We start from the raw sequence: 20,424 nt of genomic DNA on the forward strand, positions 1-20,424 counted from the left end.
AGTTGGCTGTGAGGCTGTGTGCGGGTTTGATGGATGCAAAGAATGGACAAACATCAGCTCCCTCTAAAACCACAATGGAGACCTTGGATCTAAATGTCATGGTTTCATAACGGATACACTGACATTTGTGTGATGGGATTTAGCCATGGGTTAATATAGCCATTGCTGGCACACCGCATTGATGTCCATCTCACTTGGGCTGTGAAGTCTATCTCACCATTTTCTCTTTCTGGTGCACTCGCAGAGGTTTCTTTCAAAGGGATGAATTGGATTCTATGCTGGTTTGAACCAATTATTTTATCAGAAAAAAACTGTTTGATATGTAGGTTTGTTTTATATGATGTTAATGTGCCTCAGGAGCTGTTCAGATCATTTTTTTTTTTTGGGTGAGTGTTGGGCTTGGGGAGGGGAGGGTGCTACTGGGGGAAGGCAGGCGATCAGCATTAAAATCAGAGCCATGTAAATCTAATCAATTATACAGTTTTTCAGATAAAATGTTGGTAAATCAAAACACATTTTCCAAAAGTCACAGTATAATGAGAAATTTAAATTGGAAACAGAAACCATTTGTTTATTATAAATGCCAGGGTGAGGTGGTGACTTGCCATCCATAAATTTTGTTATCCTTTCATATTCCTTTTATCTATGACTACAGCTTTGGCACTCGTTCAAGATTTTAATGAACCCAGACTTCTGAGGCATCAAGGCCTAGTGATGCATTGTCCATTTGGATGGGGGGGGAGGGGGGTACAGAGCGGGACAAAGGCAAAAAGCTTTCTCCTTTGACATAATATTTTATATTCTGTTGCCTTACAGGGGGGTCATTAGGTGATTGCAACATTCAACAACATAACAGATTGACAAGAATAAACACATATTCTGCATATATCTGGAATTAATACCAGACTGATGAGCTTGTGCATGTGTGTGTGTGTGTGTGTGTGTGTGTGTGTGTGTGTGTGTGTGCGTGTGTGCGTGTGTGTGTGGAAAAGGGTGACTTGAATCAAAAAATAATTTTCTGTGCTTCATGAGGACACGGAGAACCCTCCTGCTCTGGCGCGACCTGTTGTCGGCTGCTTTCTTGGGCTCAGAGGTTCCTAGGGGAGACCAGAATGGAAGTTGAGCATCTTGCTGTGATCCAAAGAAAGTGTGCCAAATGCTATCAAAACTGGATTAGTAGACAACAATTGTGTTCGATGAACAGAAGGGGGAGGGAAAGAAGTAGTTTCCAAGTAACCCATGGATGGAATTTTCCAACTCCATCGCAGTTTTATCACATGTAGAAATGACCTTTCTTTGTTTAGTTGCATGTTTTTAAAAATGTACGTTAGCCTATCTAAAAAAGATTTCAGATTTTTCAAGTGACAAAGAGGAACCAAACTTATTTTTTTGTCATGTTTTCCATGTATTATTAGTCTATGACAAAGATAAAGTAAATAATGGCAATCCATTCCTTCAGTTGTCCCTGGCGTTTTTGGCTTTTTAGTCTTGAAGGTGATGCAGTGTCTATACTTTAACCCCGTGTCAAGGGTGTAGTGTACTGTATATTTAATAATAAAAAAAAGAAATTCAAAATGTAAAAAAAAAAGAAGAAATAATGCAGAATAAAAAATACATTAAGTAAAAAGTACTTTAACTTGGACTTTCTACTTTATGTAAAACTGGGGCAATTATCTTATCTTATTATGAGGAGAAAATAAAATATTTTGTTTGGTATGATCTGTAGTGGATAGATTTCTTTCTTTCATTTCTTACATTTCAAAAAGCAAGATAAAAAAAAGAAACAAATCATGAACTTGAGACGTTTTCTCGACTTTTTCTCAAGTTAAGCTAACAGATACATTTGGCTCTATAGCCCTCATGAAGTAAGCTCTACAATAAATCCAGCAGCACATTCACATTTAAATTCAAACACAGCCCAAAGGCTGTCCTCTGAATGCTGACATTTGGAGCAAATCTCCTGCTGACTTAATCATGGCAAATACTATGTGTCATTTGTGCACCACACTTGGACCTGGCTGATGGTAGCTGTAGTAATTCACCACTGCTGCGAGAGACAACTCCTGGGGTGACGTGCCTTGTGCTCAAATCTCACTTTCACTTTGTTTCCCCCATTTCCTTCCATTTGAAGCTCCGGGCAGTCTGTGCCTTCAAAGAGCAGACAGTTCATGTGAGGACCAGTTCAGAGAGACAGTACTCTGAGATGATGTGTAATCCACAGAAACTTTGACTTTAGTTTTTATGCAGCTGCTCTTATTTTGTTGAATTACTCTTTATTTCTGCTACTTTATCACAACTGTTGGACTGGAAACATATTTCATCCGCTGCACTTTATCCTCGACAGCAGTCTCAGCCAGTTACTCTCTGTTTACCACTCCATGTGCTAACAGCACTCCAGATACGCCCCTTCCCAGGCTGTGGCCAATCACATGATTCAAGCTGCACACACGCGCCGCTAGTGAAGCCAATCGCCGCTTGCTCTTGTAGCGTCATCGGAAAACATGGCGGCGCACATTACTAGAGCTGTGAAACAACTTGTCCCACAGTAAGTCAATTTATTTTCAGTTTATCTCGATTGAAAATGATGATTTGACCTGTCGGCTGAGGAGGAAAAAAACAAAACACACTGTAAATATTTAGGCGCTAATTTTTATGAATAGGTTTTCCTGCTCATAGCGTGCAGCTAGCAGCTGCTGGTCAAATGTCACTTGTTTTGTAGGCGGTGGAGAAGCAGCTGTGTTTGTAGCAACATGTTTTTACAGCCTTGCGTTTTCCAAAATAACGGAATACACAGTTTTTGTTTATTTTTATTGTAGCAACGTGGCTGTTATTTGTTGAACGACTTTAGTAATGTAGTGTAAGAATGTGTGACTCATTCTGCCCAGGGTCGCAGTTTTACAGCACATCTAATGTGAGGTGGGAAACGAAGTAAAAATGTTACTGGGGCCAAGAGGTAGTGTGTAATTTGATAACTAAGTAAAACATTAAACACAGACCGTGTGCTATGCAGGTTTGGCTTTTGTGAGGGACATTTGCTTTTTTTTTTAATGCAACTTTTCCGACGACTTTGCAAAGAAAATATAATAACATAAAAGTTTGACAGTTATTTTCTTGCATTGCGGTAGTCGTCCTCCACTCCACTATTGCCCCTTTTCTTTCCCGTAACTTTTAAAGAAAAAGTTATTTTACTGCTGTTCTCTCTAGTGATCATCTTTGGATGAATTCCCATCAAAATCCAAATATATCACCACACCTCTTTTTTATGTTTTTGTTTTTCTAAGACACATATTTCTTATGTTTGTGTCATATTTACAAGATTAGATCACAGGGTTGCATTCTGCTCCTTGAAAATAACCTGGGGAAAAGTTGCCTTCCTTTGGCAACTTTATAAGTTTCTACCTTGGCTTTGCTGTAGCTGCATTTCATTTTCTTTGCTGTACTTTCGGTCATAAATTGTGACTTCACGGTGAATCGCAATTTTCTCCATAGGCAGCAGAAGATGGTGACATTTGCTCTAAATGTGCACTGTTTGATAGACATTTAACACAGTCCCATAATGACAACGTTCCCCCCTTTCTCCTTAGACAGTGGATAAAAGCCCAGTCTAGAAACGCATTCGTCCTGCAGTGCTCACTTTAGAAATGCTGGAGCCAGTTGAAATGCTGGATATCAAATGCTGTACACTTACGCATAACATGGGATACTCTATCACTTTACACTGTTGCAGACTTCTTTGATATGCTGTGGTTGAGTGATGAATAAAAGATGCATATTCATATGAAAATCAAACCAAAACCACATCATAATTGGAGGAAAAGTAAATGATCCTCACTGTTAAAGGAGCTCTGTGCAACCTCGGAGAGCCATTCTTATTAATGATACTCAAATGAGGCTAGTGTACTAATCTTCACCTGCTCACTGACACAAGCAAAATTCTAGGTGAACTCACATCAGTGACATACTCTAAGTGCTCAGAAGCCTTACTTTGATTATAGGAATATAACCAGAATACAAGCAGTTGGCAACCAGTTGAATTGAGTCTCCTCTTCCAAAGAGGTGTCCTGCAGGTGAGTTGTGCTCAGCTTGTGTGCTGATGCTGTTTCACGTTCAGTTAATGGGCAGTTTGTGAGTAAATGTTACAAAAAATTCAGTGCAGTCATCGTGCAACCACTGATTTTTTTCTCCCTTCCTAGTTGCAAGGAAGTTGCCAGTTTCCAGTTATGCTGCTGTGATAAATGCAAATGCTAATGACTTTTGCGACATATAATCAAATCAATGGAACAATATACCAGCCCTGCAATAAACTGGACTTTCTTCAAGGGTAGGGATGGGTATCGAAAACCGGTTCTTGTTGAGAACCGGTTCCCACTGTTTCAATTCCTTGGAATTGTTTGCCATTTTTGCAAACGATTCCCTTATCGATTCCAGTTGCCCCGAATGACGTCATCACGTTGCGGAGCGTCATTTACCTGGCACTACGAGTATGCAAAAGCATTTGCTCACAAAACACGCGATGACCTTAAATGAATGTCGTGTTTTTAATTCCGCTCCGGACTCGTGAAGTTCAACCCAGCAGCAGCGGTAACGTTTGCACGTCCTCTCCCGTTAATGCGGCAGGTAAATAACAGTGCATATTATGTTAGCGCGATCTGCCTTATTACAAAACCTGCCATTACTGTGCATTTAGGTGACCATGATGAGAGAGACAGACAGAGTCTGGCTCAGATGCTGGCAGCTCTCGCTGCAGTCTACCGGTAGCGTCTCCTTTCAGGCCAGGATAGATGAATGACACCAAGCAGTGACTAAGTTTGTGGTAAAAGGCTTGAACCCATTTGCCACAGCAGATGCCCCCGATTTCACTTTGGTAAGTGAATGTGTTTAATTGTAGGCAGGGACATTACTGGATATTCTTGTGTAATTGCCACAGAACAATTTATGTTATACTTTGTTATTGCTACTGAAGAATATTTATTTTATTATTTTACATTTACAATTTTTTTTCCTGGGGACCCTGTGACACCCCATTGAAGAGCCGTAGGCTGGATCTCTTTAAGATCTCACTGCTGGGTTTGTAAGGCCATGTTACTCCTAAATTTCTATCTTGTTCAAAGAGAAGATATAAAACAAAGTTCTAAGCCAGGGGTGTCAAACTCAAACACACAGTGGGCCAAAATTCAAAACTGGAACAAAGTTGCGGGCTAACGTTAATATTTATTGAAATATATTTATTGCTCCAGATATAAGAATGAATCTTTTCTTATGGACTCAAACACGTTTTGCTGAAAAACTGAATATGGAATAAGCAAAGCTTAATACTAAACAATATATATATATTAGCTGTATAATACCAGTAGGCCAGCTCTGATAGTAATTTGGTATGGCTTCGCGGGCCAAATGTGATTAGGCTGCGGGCCAAATTTGGCCCGCGGGCCAGAGTTTGACACCTATGTTCTAAGCTAATCGACCTTAGTGTTCTCCTTTTTTAAAGAGAATCGATAAGAGCATCGATAAAGAATCGAATCGTTAAACAGAATCGAAAATGGAATCGGAATCGTGAAAATCTTATCAATACCCATCCCTATTCAAGGGTTAACTCAGGTTTTTAGGTGTGGTACTTTGTGGTGATGCTGAGTGGAGGTGTTTCTTTTAATTTAACCTCTAAATGTGGAAAATGTGTGCTGAATTGATATTAGTATCTGGAATACTGGTAGACCAATACAGTGCACATAAACTGGTCATTACAGTCATAAAACTACATTTATGGAATTGCGCCTGATTGAATAAAGTGCCTGTTACATTTTACAGTTAGTCTTTTGTTATTATCTTTAGACACTTTTTTGCCATCAGAACTACCTTCATTCTTTGTGACGCATATTCAACTAGGTATTGGAAACAGTCTTCAGAGATTTTGGTCCATATTGACATCACAGCATCACGCAGTTGCTGCAGATTTGTCACCTGTGCATCTGTGATGCATGTCTCCCATTCCACTACATCCCAAAAGTGCTAAATTGTGATCTAGCGACTGTGAAGACCATCTGAGTACAGTGAACTCATTGTCATGTTCAAGAAACAAGTTTGAGATGCTTTGTCACAATGTGTGATATCTTGTTGGAAGCACCCTTCAGAAGATGGGTACACTGTGGCCATAAAAGGATGGACATAGCCAGCAACAATACCGGGGTAGGCTGTGGTGTTTTAATGATGTTCATTTGGTACCAAAGTGTACCAAGAAAATATCCCCAGACTATTAGACCATCAGTATTCTGAACCGTTGATACAATTCAAGATGGATCCATGCTTTCATGTTGTTTACACCAAAATCTCCCCCTACCATCTGAATGTCACAGCAGAAATGGAGACTCGCCAGATCAACTAATATTTTTTACAATCTTTGCTATGTTTTTAGTGTGAAAGTTCACTAAAGTAAACTGCAGGGGGAAACTGAAAATGTTCCTTACAACAAACCTAATGAGACTCTTATATATGGTCATTTTAAAGGAGCTAACACAGGAAAAGTGGCTAAAGACAAAGCTAACCAGAGACCAGAGTATGTTAGAAGGCAGCAGGCTCAATAAGAGCAAATGATCAAAGGAGTTATGGGAAAATTATGGAGATGAGTGAAAAAGAGAAATGGTTGACGTCCGTTTATCTGCTGAAGCTATAAACATACTAGAAAATGATGGAAGTACCTGAAATTTGTTTTGTTATATAATTCTGGGGAACTTGCTGTTGCTTGCTAAGTAAAACCTGTCATGTAAACGTGGGTGTACAGCAGCTCATTTTATCAGTATGTCTTTTCAGTAGAAGAGCACTTTATTATCAGTTGTTTACTTGATATACATTTGGAGAGATCGTGAAGTTTAATAATCTCTTTAAGTTGACTATATATGCAACGGTATTGCCAGGTCACACTTACCGAAAAATCAGAAATTGGAATTAGTCAAATAAATTGAAATCAGTGCATCTCTACACTGGTATCAACAAGGAATTTTCACCCAGAGAACTGCCACTCTCTGGATAGTTTCTCTTTTTGGATCGTTCTCTGGAAACCCATGGATTGGTGTGAAAATTGCAGTACATCAGCTTTTTTTTTTTTTTTTTTTTTAATATCTAGGCAAGCCAATGTGGCACCAACAACCATAAATCACCTTTCGTCTTCACTCTGGTACTTGATTTGCTCTTCAGCACATCATCTTGACCATGTTTAAGTGCCTAAAATGTTTTTGTTTGCTGCCATGTGATTGACTGACTAACAAGTAGTTGAACAGCTGTACCTAATGAAGTGGCAGGTGTGTGTACCTGAACAACAGGCACAGCACAGAGTAGGAAATGACAACAACCAACTTTACCCAAATGTTTGAGAAGAGGAAATGTCCAGACTACAAATAGTAGAATAAAAGCAGGTAATTTCTTTTTGGTGACAAGCGATCTGTTGAAAATTACTTTAATAATGACTTTGTGTTTAAGAATGACAATTTTCAGTCTGTAATTTAGCAACTTAAATACTTTTAAAGTGTTTCATCATATAAAAGCATATAAAATTCTAAATCAAGATTGGAATTTGTCTAGAAGTTTGACAACACATTAGTGTACTTACATTCTTACAGAGACAGTACTCTTGTTAGGCAGGTATGTTTTTCTTTTTCGCTTCTTAATATTGTCTACTAGCATGATATTATTGCCAAATTAACAGGAGGCGAAAACCAGTTAAGCTAATGGGCATGCCTTTATGGGTTTGTAATTGGTATTCATTAAATTAGGAAATAATACAAGATTCACTCATATAGCTTTTTCAGCTCAGTTGTTTGTTACCAAATAATAATAACAATGGAGTCTCTTCTTCCTGTGTGGCACCTGTCAGGCTTGTGGTACTACAGAGAAGATGATGTCCCAAGTCACTAGGCTTCATCCTCTGCAACAATAAATGTCTTTTTTTTTTCAATCTTTTCATTTTCTTTTTGCTCTTTTTTGCTTTTTGTTTTTGTTATTTCCCATTTTGTTCTCTTTTTTAACATTAAACCAGTGGAAAACTGGAACAACTAATAAACACTGGCCACTGACATAGTTGTATGCCAGTATCGGCCAGTATCAGCTGATACTGATATTTGGCCAATGCAAATGGACTAGGAATAGTCGGAATTTTCATAAATAACAATTATTAAGTTATTTAAAACAAAATAAACAAACAGTATATGTGACTATTTTGTGTTAAATATTTTGCATCTTATTACATGTAAAGTGTGTGTGACACTGAGATTAGATGTGACTATATAAACAGGAGAACTCCTGTGTGGAATTCCTGCCAAAATAAATGAAAATGAAGTCGATGTGTAAACTGCCAGGTATGTGTAGTCATTTGAGAGCAGTTTGGTGAAGAATAGTTGACTGAAAATCTCTCTCCTGCGAGCTAGCACAGCAAAACATGCCAATATTGCTGTAAACCATGGCACACAAGGGCAATGTTATAAGATAGTCATGGGATAGTTAAGAGGGGTATAATGATTCCAAAATCAAGACACAAATGTAAGCAATATTTCCATCTCCACGTATCATGATACCCATGTGTAGATGTTAATACTCAGTCAGATTTTTCAGCTAACAAATGAACTGCGGATCTGTCATAGTAATGGATTTAAATGTTTGTTTATGATGTGTTAAAAATGTAGCTAATTCAATTTTGCTGTCATTTATCCCCACTAAAGAAAAAGGGGAGCAATAGTTTTTGTTAATTTCTGTAGGAAAACATAAGGATGAACAAATTTAAATGTAAACTGTCATAAAACAAACAAACAAAAAAAGACCGGTGCTGCCTTCCAATCTGCTCTTTTGATTTTAATCCTTTTTCTTGCTTATGACTTATAAGTTCATAGAATTCAAATATTATATTGCTGGGATACTGCTGCTACACTTGAGTGTGTTTTTGTTAGATGGTTCACGAGATCCATTGACAGGTGGTTAACAGTCAGAGCTGCTTATTGCTTTCCTACATTTGTAAATTGTCATGCATGTCTCTTAAGAGGTATAATGAGACACTTCAAACAGTTTGCATGTTTGTCACAAAGAACTTTTAGTGAGTTTAATATTCTATTAATGTGTCTGTTCAGGTCAACAACATCGTGACATGTGGCTCTAATTCAAGGCATATGAATTTCCAGAGGCACAAAGCTGATGATCCTGCCACATTAGAGTGTGAAGTGACTGTCACGCCAGTCTGGTGTGTGTGTCTGTCTTCTTTCGCTTGTGGGAATAGCATGAAAAAGTTTGAAAGAAAATAGTTTCTTTCCTAATCTTACCTAATATTTGCTTAGCATGTCATGTTTTTAATACCACTTTGATAAGAGAAACTGTTTTAGTGGATCATTTAGAAATTGTTTTTCTCATCTGTGCTGATATGAACTGCAGAGGTGTATTAAAAAGTCCACATTCTTAATAGGTTTCATAGTGAATTTGCACTGGTGTCTCTGGGAAGCAGTACCTGAATGGTTAAATGGAGCCCTCTCAGATGGCTGGAGCTAGGAGAGGAATGTGTGTGCTTGTTTTATGGACAGCCTAGAGCCCTCGCCCTGGCATTGGCGGCAGACTGCTCTTTGTCACAAACACCCTCGTGTCAAAGATGCAACAGCATCCTGGAGGAAACATTGATTGCTGCTATGAAGTCGACAAGTGATGAAAGTAGCCTAGAGGTTGTCAATTAAGAGAGCCAAGGCCTGGACCTTATAAGTTAATGGGCAGTTTCCCCTCTCAGGGCCTGCTAGGGCTTTATAGCACAGCTTATAAAATCCTTAAGTGTAATGCACCCCTATAATGTTTTCAATTAAGAGAAAGGGCATAAAGCAGCGCAGACACTTGGCAGTCGTGCTAGAATGTTTATAAAGTGGCATTTGGCATAAATTGTGAGGGGAATTTTCAATTGCCCCAGTTGTTTTAAGCAGCAGCTACTGTGCAGAATTTTATTTTGATGGCACTTCATGCTGACTGGAAGCATTACAGACTTCCTGTTGTCTTCCCATTACCAGTTCTTTAAGCTTGGTCATATGGATGCACAGCCAGGAGTTTAAAAGCTTCGTATTCCAAGTTATAAAAGAGATTAGAAACATGCAGAATTTGAATATACATGTCTAATATTATAATGTCTTAATTGTAGCGCAAAGTGCTATTCAGTCTGAATACATTAGTAATTTCACACTAAATTGGCTAATTTAATTTCAAAACTATATAATGCCACAGGAATTTTCATGCAAAGCAATTAAGGAAAATAAAATAAAAACCAACATTTTATTAACTGAAAAAGCAATTAGCAGTTGCACGCCACAGAAAGCCGTGTTTGTAATGCTCTTAGAAGTATACAGTTATATGCAATAATTCTAAATGGCTAACGAAAATCCCTCTGCTCATCTGGTGTCCTCTGTGGCTGAGCTTTCTTTGGCTTCCGGTAGGAAAATAAATGAGTGTTAAATAAACACCAGAGTGTTGACACTTCATTTCCTCATTGATTGGTGGTGGAAGCTGAGCTTAAGGTGTGTGGCCGTAATCCAATCAAGCAAGAAAACAACCGTGGGGACCTTGAGTGAGCAGGTTGGTCAAGTAACATCAAACCCTTCCTTTATCCGTTTTTTTTTTCTAAATCTAACCTTTTTTTTTTCTTTACTGTTCATGTTATATGTCAGCTGAGCTGGTGTTTTATCAAGCTGAATTATGCAACACCCCCAAAATACAGGATATGACTTAAATATACCAACTATACTGATACAGCATTAGTGTCTATATTTAAAAGTGACTATCAAGTAGGGGCTTTTCACTTTAGCCTCAGAATCAATAAATTGCTCTATTACCTGTTGTTGACCCAGCTAAGCTCGCCTTTGAAATCTGTTACAGAGCATTAACACATGTTGCTGTGTGAAAACAAAGCTCTGACGACTGGCGTGGGGACCAGCTGAGTAAACAGGGATGAGAGAGAAGAGCTGGCAGAGTAGAGAGGCCTACACTTGTCCCTTAACTGACCAAGGTGGATCCATACGGCCAACAGATGGATATGTTAACCTGTATCTACAGAGGGGGAGGGAAAAAAAATCCAATCAAAACAAGTATCTCTGCTCTAGCGCTTAAGCCTTTGATCAATAGCACATCTTCGGCTCCAGAGTAGGACTTCTTACGACCTCGGTGCGCACATGGAATTGCATCTGTATAAACACGACCAGGGAGGAATGTGTGAACAATGCAACAAAAGAATTTTGTTCTAGAGACATGCGGTGGACTTGGCTAGCGGGTGGTTTATGTGGTTAAGAATTTGAGCGTGGTGGTCGAATTGAATGAGAAGCTGGGGAAATATTCTGTTATTAATGAAAACAAAAGTGGGGAAACTTGTGTTTTTGCTTTTTAGAGATGTGAGCCAATCCAAGTGCTGTGATGAAAGTATAACGTACAGGTATTTTAGTTCTAACCGCTGAAAATGGATGTAATGCATACATTATATAGGTTTCAAGTGGCATAGTGGAAGCTGTTAAAAACTAAATGTATCAGTAAATCATGATCAGCATGTTTTTGATTGATTAAAAGCCAAATTATAGGTCATTTCAATCTCTTTTGATTGCCATGGCTCGTTTTAACCTACTTACAACTGATTTAACTCTACCGAAGCATATATTGTACAGATGACTGACAGTTTCTCACACAGACTCTGTTTGGTTCTTGCTGTTTAGCCCATGTACCATTAATTGGGTAGCAGTCAAAGTTGTGTGTGGGCAGGATATTACTTCCAGGTTTGGAGTTAGCTCCTCTGTCAAAAGGCCAGAGTTTTTTGGAGGCCCGTTAAATTCATAGAGATTTGGATTCAGTTAACAACTCAGAAACCTGTAGGAGTAGATTTGTGTCACTGGGACTGAGCGGTTATTAACAGGGAATGATATATCTTGTCTCATCACGTCTTCCTCTGCCACGATCATGTTTAGGTCTTCTCACGGCACCAAGGTTGGCTCATTGCCATGGTGATGGTCGGCTAGTTCCAGCGCGATGAGGTGTAATTTACCCAGCATTTCCTGTCTGATACACAGCAAACTAATGAGTAAGAGGCCTGCTTTTATAGCAAAGTGTTGCTAACTGGGCACAGCAGGGGGGGATTGAGTGTGTGTGGTGTATGTGTTAGCGCTGTTCCCTGTATCATTTTGCGCTAGGAAGCTTATGTGTATGTATGCCTATATGTGAAAGTATCTGTAAGGGTCAGTGTTGTGGCCACATGGCTGCAGTTCTTTGATTAACCCCTCGGTGTCAGTGTTGACAGTGGGTCTTCTTATGAGAAAGTCTTTTAGAGAAGCTTCTGAGTTTTAGTCTATTAGAAGGTGAAGCTTTATCTCATGAATTTCCCTCATTAAATAGTCACACACTGTCACTAAGTGACTGCCCAGAAAACCTGATTTTCTGCATTGTGGCATCAAATACCTTTAGATGTCTGATATTTTGCTCTACGTCACAAACTAATTATTGAGTTTTGGTATAAAAATGTTTAGTAGCATCACGGTGAGCTTTGACCACACGTTTTTAATCTGATCATAAGTTTGTCGAGTTTGAACCTTTTTTTCTATCATATGTAATGAAGTTTACTCTGGTATTCCTGAGTGTATTCTCAAGAAGGTGTGCCACTCTATATGATTCATAGAAAATTTAAAATTTAACGACACTTAAAGCTAAGCCTTCGGGTGAAAGGAGTAGATAACTTATTCTTCTTTCACCCGAATTTTAAAAAATAAGGAAAGAAAAATATGATTTATTTGGGTGGGAAGCAAAGAGTTTTTGGTATTTTGCAGAATTTCAAACTTGGAAATTTTGGTTTTATAACTTCTCATCAAATCCCTGGCACCAGCACTGGTTGCAGACAGGCAGCCTCCTGTTAGCACTACACTTCATTAGAACCAGGTTTCAGTGGTACCACACACGTTCAAACAGCAGGACCATCTCCCCAGCATCAAAGGATATTTTATACAAAGGCTTGTCTCTGTGTCTGTCTTCCTATCACTGTCTGCTAATGATGCATGCTGCACACATTTAAACATTGATACCTTCCCTTTTTACACTCTCAAACTCTTAAAGCCAGATTTCACTTCTCTTTCTCTCTCTTTTTGGCTCGCTTTTTCTCTCTTGGTGTCTTTCTCTCTCTCGCTCTCTCGCTCTCTGCCGTTCGTGGTGTTTGTTTGGCTGCTGGGTTTTGTTTGTTTATTGTTTCCAGATGGCAGACGCAGACTTCATTTGTGTGGCTTTCAAGTTCCCAGAGAGCTTTTTACTGCCTTGGCTCAAGCGCTTATCCTGTTTCCTCTAGCCAGGCTTTATGATGGGCCCTTTTATATGTAGCAACTGGAAACAACTGTCACTACCAGTCTACGTCGTTGGAGATGGGGAGAAAGCCTGGAGAAACTTTCTTGCTTATCATGGGAACATCTTCATTACCCGGAGAACAATGGAACGTCAGATGAGGACAATGTTTTGGCTTTTTTCTGAGAGGGCTAAATTTTCTAGTGTCATAAAATTAGAAAGAGTACACTTGATGTTGTTAAGATACAGTGCACAAAATGAGAGTAGGGCAGCATGCTTATAATAGTGATGAAGCTGGTAGTGGTTTTTTTTTTCTTTTTTCCTTTTTCCAGGACCTCGCTGAGTCTAGTCTGGGCATCATTAAGCGCTGTGACATCACTTATTTACAGGAACCCAGGAGGGCAACTTGCCCAGTAAATGTGGGGGAGGACCAGTGCATGTCTTTACTCATCGGATGCGGTTTTAAGACGGGGCAGTAATCAAAGCTCTCGGCTATATAAAACCCACCCCTTCTCCTTAAGGAGGCCTTTTCTTCTGGCTGCTGCTGAATGGGTGATTACCTTGGCATACCAACCTGCCTAATCCCATTTCTAGTAGTGATTTAACAGAGTATAAATGGACAAAGCATTGTGTTTACTCACCTACCCCACAAAAGCTTGTCTCTGCGAGGAAATATAAAAATCTTTGGCCTGTTATTGATTTGGGCTATTGTCAAGAAAGTCGGGCAAGCAGTCATGTTTCCTGAAATAAACACCATTATTTGGCAGATTCTGGGAAGCCAGCTGTTTTGCTGTTCCATTCTTCACCCACTAAAAGTGGTAGCACGTGTCTCTGATGATGTAATCGCTAATCGCAGGATAAGTCTTCCGTTTGTTTACGATCAGCAAAGTCCACGGTGGCTGCCAAGGTAGAAGTCGCGTTGACATATACTGTAGGTTGCAAATGGCAGCACAGTCATTTTACTGACCCACTTGTGACCCTGCACAAGGGGATCTGAGCTAAAGTGTGAGGGGATCAGACTTTAATGTTCACATAATCAGTGGTGTTTGTGTTTTACCACCACTGAGCGCCTGGCTGGCCAGCTAATCTCATCAGGGTTTGGGCTGTGGTGCTGGGGTTAGGGAGAGGACAGTCTAGCACGACCCATATCTCTGTGCCAGGAAGGCTACAACACTCCGGCTCTACTGTGCCGTACCATCAGAATTTACTATGAGGCCCTTTGCCAGAGGGTTTACTACTGAACTGTCTGGCTCAACAAGATAATGCCTCTACTAATGCCCTCTAAAGACACAGACACTCTCACATAGGGTTTGCTTTACAGCACACCAGAACCCTTACTATTAGCACATGCTCATGTTGTGGAGCAAAAACAAACATTGCGGGCAAAACAATTATACAAATAAACAATGTTTAAAAAGTCAGAAGAGACACTTTTACCTTTTGATTTGACAAGGTTGGAACAGTCTTATCACACTGGCAGTGGCAGTGTTTTCGATTTAAGATGTCCTAATTGAGTGAATAATATCCATCCATCCCTTTTCTTCCACTTATCCATTTAAAGGGCGCGGGGCAGCTATTCAAACCTATGATCAAACTATCTCGGCTGCTGTAAATGGAAGCTACTAAGAAGAAAACAAACTGTTGGATCAAATAAATAAAGTGATGGCTTTTTGCATCAGAATAATGCACCAACATGTAAAGAGTGCTGATTTTTTGTTTTCTTTTGTTAGCAGGATTTTTAAAAATTCCTGTTATGGAGGGATTTTTATGAAAATTTTACCAGAATCATCAACTGGCTTTTATTTATTTATTTTTTAAATTTTCTGGTTTATTCTGAAAACCATGTGCTTTGTTATTTAAAGTTCAGCAGCTCCTTAGAAAGCCTTATTGCATGTTCTCATCTGTTTAGCCTTCGGCTGTCTATAAAAATACTTTCTCTCGAAATCTCCGACCTACTTGCACGCAGCTTTTTACCATTTTAGTTTTCCATATGCTGACATTTGATTACATAACAGGTGAGACTAAGTTAACAGTGACATCATTTGAGTACGCTTTATATAAAACAACCCAGGATAATGGCATCTCTGACTATTGCTATAAAAAGTCATCGTGACTAAACACGTACCAGGTGACCTGCCCTCAGGCTGGGCATAAGGGTAGGGTTTGGTTGAAGTCCACTCTTTTTTTTTAAAGAATTTTTGGAAAGCGCAAATAGAAAATCTATGTTGCTTCTTGCTAAAACAGAAATCGGCCACAACCTGAGATGAGGCACAACTAATCTGATGGATGACAGGAAAAAAAGTAGGTCATTTCACCTAAGTTCACCTAATAAACAAGTATCTTGTGGTATAACACACTTGTCACAGATTAAATGTGGAGTATCAACAATGCCCCTCTCATTTAAGAGAAAATAAGCATTTCTTCTTGATGTTCTTGATTATAAAAGATGAGTGGGAGGACCCTGCCTTGTGGAATTGTCCTTAAAAATAACTTGTAATAGTTTACTGTTTAGACATAAAAATTCCAGTTTTAGACCCTTCTTAATATTGTCGCATAAGACTAAAAGGTCTTACAGTATGTATTAAAGTTTGCTTGAAATGGCCTATTGCACACATTGTTGTTTTAGTCAACTGACTCCGTTGCAATCACTTTTCTGCACCCGTGAGAGGTCAGAAACCTGCTCGGTCCTCTCCCTCAGTGCACCATCCAACCACAACATACACACATCCACACTCCAACATGTGCACGCGCACACACAGGAAACAAATCAGCAGCTGGCTGTTTGATGGTCTAATTTAAACCAGTAGTTATTTTTGAGTCAGCTTCAATCCTCTGACATCTCTGCAATTGTGTGGATTGACACAAGGGCATAATAAAGGTAGTTCCTTTATGCGAGGCATGGATAGGTTTCCTGTTTTGATGTTAAGACATATTTCTAAATATTTAGTTTTCCATTTTATTGCAGGGCTAGTTATTGATGTAGCGGCCAGAAATAGCAGCACCACCCCTTTGCGAGCACCTCTCCATCCACACTTCACGTTTACGAACGTTTCATCTGCCTCGCTCAGCTCCAAGTAAAGTTCACAGCTAGTATCAATTCACACCAAAGCTAAACCTACCACAGTGATTAAAAACATAAGAGAAAATCTGCACACCCACCTATGCTTACTTACAAAACTATCTTACAGTAAGACATGTGGGTTCAAAAGAAATATTTGTTTTTCACCCCGTAGTGAGGAGAACTGCATACTGAGGCATCAGCATCATCCATCTTTGAACAGGCTGGATAATACTTCAATTTACAATAATTAATGCAGGATACTCAGACATCCATCTGAGAACACGTGTTCAGATCAAACAAACCATTTAGGCGAGTTAAAATTCTCGCCCAGCCTAATTATCACCTAATAGTTGATGTGACAACAAACAAGTAATTATCTCTTCTTCTGTTAGTCTAACCCAGAAAAGGAGGTACCTCTGTGTATGGCAATAAAGGGTTAATGTGTATGAAATTTAATCCTGGGTGCTAAATGCTTTAAATAGATTTTAGCATAACTCTGCCCTCAAACTCACAATTTTAGTTGACAGACAGCCTCGTTTCTGATCAGTCGATCAGTTATTCAATCAGTCGATCAGTCAGTCGAGTTTTTTTTTTTTTAAACAAAAGACAAAGCAAAAAAAAAAAAAAACGCTCCTTGATGTGAAATGTTAAAGACTTGAATGCAGACTTGCACACATAGACACACAAACACAAGCAGCATGGTATATTAGCTTAGCTTTGAAGTGCATGGATTGACAAAGAGACTCCCTCCAATCAAAGGATTACAAACTCCAGTGGAAAAAAAAAACAAAAAAAACGTGATGCACAAAAGGTGGCCTATGTTCTGTCTGTTTGTGTTTGTCTAAAAGAAAGTCTGTTATGAATTTGTAGTTTGTGTATCTACTTTTGATCTAAATGTACCACATGATGCCTGTTCTTTAAATAACAGAGTTTGTTAAAGATGTCCTACCAGCTTAAGCTCTGGTGTACAAAAGAAGTGTTTGCTGTTGGGCTATATTTTGCATGAATGGTGGATGATGCACCGAATTAAATGGCAGTATAGGCCAGACCACGAGCAAATTGCCATGCCTTTTAGTCCCATCTTCGCTGATGCGGTACTTCCTCAGGCTTTTGTCTTCAGTTTGGGGAACAGCTGTCAGGCTAGGTGCTATCCACGCTCCCCTCCCAAAAACCTCAGTCCACGCGCCACTGCACCCCAAACGCTAAATAGGAGCATTAGACACACCATGTTAAGGGCTGCTGGTGTTTGAGCTGTGGCTTTGGGTGCTTGTCTTGTCCCACGGCCAGAGACATGTGCATTATCACACAGGCACACTCACAGCTGCACACCACACTGCAAAAGTTATCCTTTGCTCCAGATCCCACCATAAAATAATAGATTTATTCAGTTGTGTTAAATGTCCATTGTCCTGTTGCTGACTTCTGTTGTGTCTGTGTGTTGGCCATTGACTGCACTCTGTCCTTTACTTTTTCCCACCCAGCTACAGATCTGCACAGTGAAAACACCCACAAGGCCTATCTACCAATGTGTAGTGTTGCAGATTTTGATTATGCACCACTGGCATCACACCTCAGCAGGATATATCCAAACATGAAAATTAATTCACAGCTAAATGCTACTATATGCAGTCCGAGAGGGAGGGGAAAAGGAGAAATCAAACACAGGTTTACACAAGTGAACAGCCCAGCATTAAAGAGCCAGCATTAAGGAGCCTAAAGGCAGGCAGAGAATGCAGTGTTCATTAATGTGCAAAGCAAACGAAACCTTACTCCCCCACCCGTCACCACACAAAACAACACATGCATGCAAACATGGATACACGCACATGCGATGGTTGTTTCGGAAGAGGGAAGAGCCGTTTAATTTGGGGGAATTTCAACTTGTGTGAAACACTGACCTAAATAAAACAAATGTAAAATACTTCTCCAGCTGCTTAAAAATCAGGTTAATGAAGAAGAAGAATAAAATCAGCATAATGAGCTGAAATTGTAAACAGAGTCTCACTCACAGGAGAGCTCCATTGATCAGTGTAAAATGAGAAAGTTTGGAGAAGCTGCGTGCTGTGTTTATATTGCAAACTTTTGGGGATTTCAAATACCAAGCAAATGTTTTAACTTATAACATTTATTTAAAAGTCACACCGCTCTCACATTCATGCATTTTACTTGGCTGAAGGTATTCTATCGGGATGACTTTAAGCTGCACCTATAACTTCCATTCAGGCTGTCTGTTATGAACTTAAGCATGAAAGTACTTGTGCATGACTTTGTCTCAGAGCAATGCAAATGGAATTGCCCCCTGATGGTTTGGAATGCACCCAGCTGGCCTTTAAAAGGTGATAATTGGAAAATACAGGATGAAGCCACAGTCAAAGTAGGGACCTTGTGTTGGACTGGGTTAGCCACTGCAAAGATGGAGAAGAAAGGAACAAAAGAGATGTACAAGGAAATATAAATGGGAAGAAATATATTAATTTGGTTTTATTCTTTGGATTGTGAAGCCAGAATGCACTTTAAAGTGGAGGAATACTTGCTGTTCCTTCTTTAGGAGGCCTTGTTAAATACTATATTTGCTGTAGTATTTAACACACAGTATTTGAAGTGAATTCTCTGTTCCACAACTAGGAGGTGTGAACTAAAGATGTCACTGATATTTGTTACTATGCTAATGACTAAAATGCTACATTTTGAAAAGGAAGAATATAACCTCTGACTTGGCTTTATGTTTTTGGATGAGGACGATAGGCATTTGTCATTTGCACATTTTCTTACTGAATCTGCCATAGTGAAGATTTGGCATAGAATATGATTTTAATATGGAATTCCACCAACAGGATTTAGAAAGATTGATCACAAACCTGCTGAATGATATTGTTCTAGTTCCTGGGGAAGACAGAAACTATTGAAACCCAGGCCACCAAGTTTCTCAGGTGGAAGCGGCAGTACCACAAGTGGTGGTGACGTGTCATTTTGCAGTGTTACTTAAAAGGAAAAAAATCAATTGCCCTAAACATTTTAAATTCACGGAGGTTTATCTTGCTGTAATACATTAAATCTCTGAGATCATCAGGATGGCAGTAACAAAATTTGTCACACAGGTACATCATAAGCTGCAAACACACTGGAGAGGTTTAGTCATTGCACTTGGTTTTGAAGCTGATGGCTGATCAATTTAATATATTCCAGCTGCCTGGAATATCTAAAATTTAAGACAAGAATAATGAATGAGTCAAGCTGTGTGTCATCATGCTGAAATGAGTCATCATTTCTGCCAGAAGCTCTGGTTGGGTGAAATATGGCTACCTGGTTATATGTCAGTCAACGGTATTTCTGACTCTCATTGGTAGTTACTTCAGTCTTTTGCCTCGAAGTTGAGAAAAGCGTTTCTTATCCACGTCCATCGCCAGCAGTTATTGTGCACATAGTCGCTTGAATTCATGGACCTTCTGTTTTGTCTTTTCACCAGTTGCTGCAAATCACCTCCAAGTTTATGGTGTAGCTTTAGCCCCCCTGAAGGTTGTCTGTATCACTGTTAGATGGTATAATGTTACCTAGCAACCAATGACCAACATAGTGTTTTTGCAACTACAACAACTTCTAAAAGTATTGTATTATTTTAATTTGGCAACAATGGCATCACATTTTTATCCACAAATCATGACTTATGAATGATGCTTTATGATCATCATGTTGCCTAGCAACCATCTAATGCACTAAAATGACAGACTAAACAATACTGTAGCATGGCTATGTAGTAGTAAAAGTAAAACTGTTAATGCACATAGGACCCACCTGTTTGTGATTTAAATAGGCCACACCATGAAAACCATGAAAATGGAGGAGAAATGGGAGAAATTTGTCTTTCTGGCAGAAAACCTTTCACAAGTGCTAAAAGTTGTGAAACCCAAACCATGAAATTTTACTAAACCTAGTAAATTTAACCATACCAAAGAAACAAAACCATGTGTTTACCACCTCTGCCACCAACCAAAACCCCACTGCACTTGCAAAAAGACACCACATATCACTAACCACTTTGTTTTACGCTTTCATTTTCT

General features: G+C 39.2%; 1 protein-coding gene across 1 annotated transcript in view; it reads left to right on the top strand.

The window, feature by feature from the left end:
* The first annotated feature begins 2,471 nt into the window (after positions 1–2,471).
* The window catches only part of clybl (citrate lyase beta like), a 67,219-nt gene continuing 49,266 nt past the window's right edge, over positions 2,472–20,424 (top strand). Inside the window, exon 1 of the mRNA XM_082508918.1 lies at positions 2,472–2,545. Within this exon, the coding sequence (XP_082365044.1) occupies positions 2,502–2,545 (44 nt within the window). The 5' untranslated portion in view covers positions 2,472–2,501. The remainder of the gene's footprint in view (positions 2,546–20,424) is intronic.

The sequence above is a fragment of the Aulonocara stuartgranti genome (genome assembly GCF_965226115.1).
Source record: "Aulonocara stuartgranti genome assembly, chromosome: 16".
NCBI classification, from domain to species: domain Eukaryota; kingdom Metazoa; phylum Chordata; class Actinopteri; order Cichliformes; family Cichlidae; genus Aulonocara; species Aulonocara stuartgranti.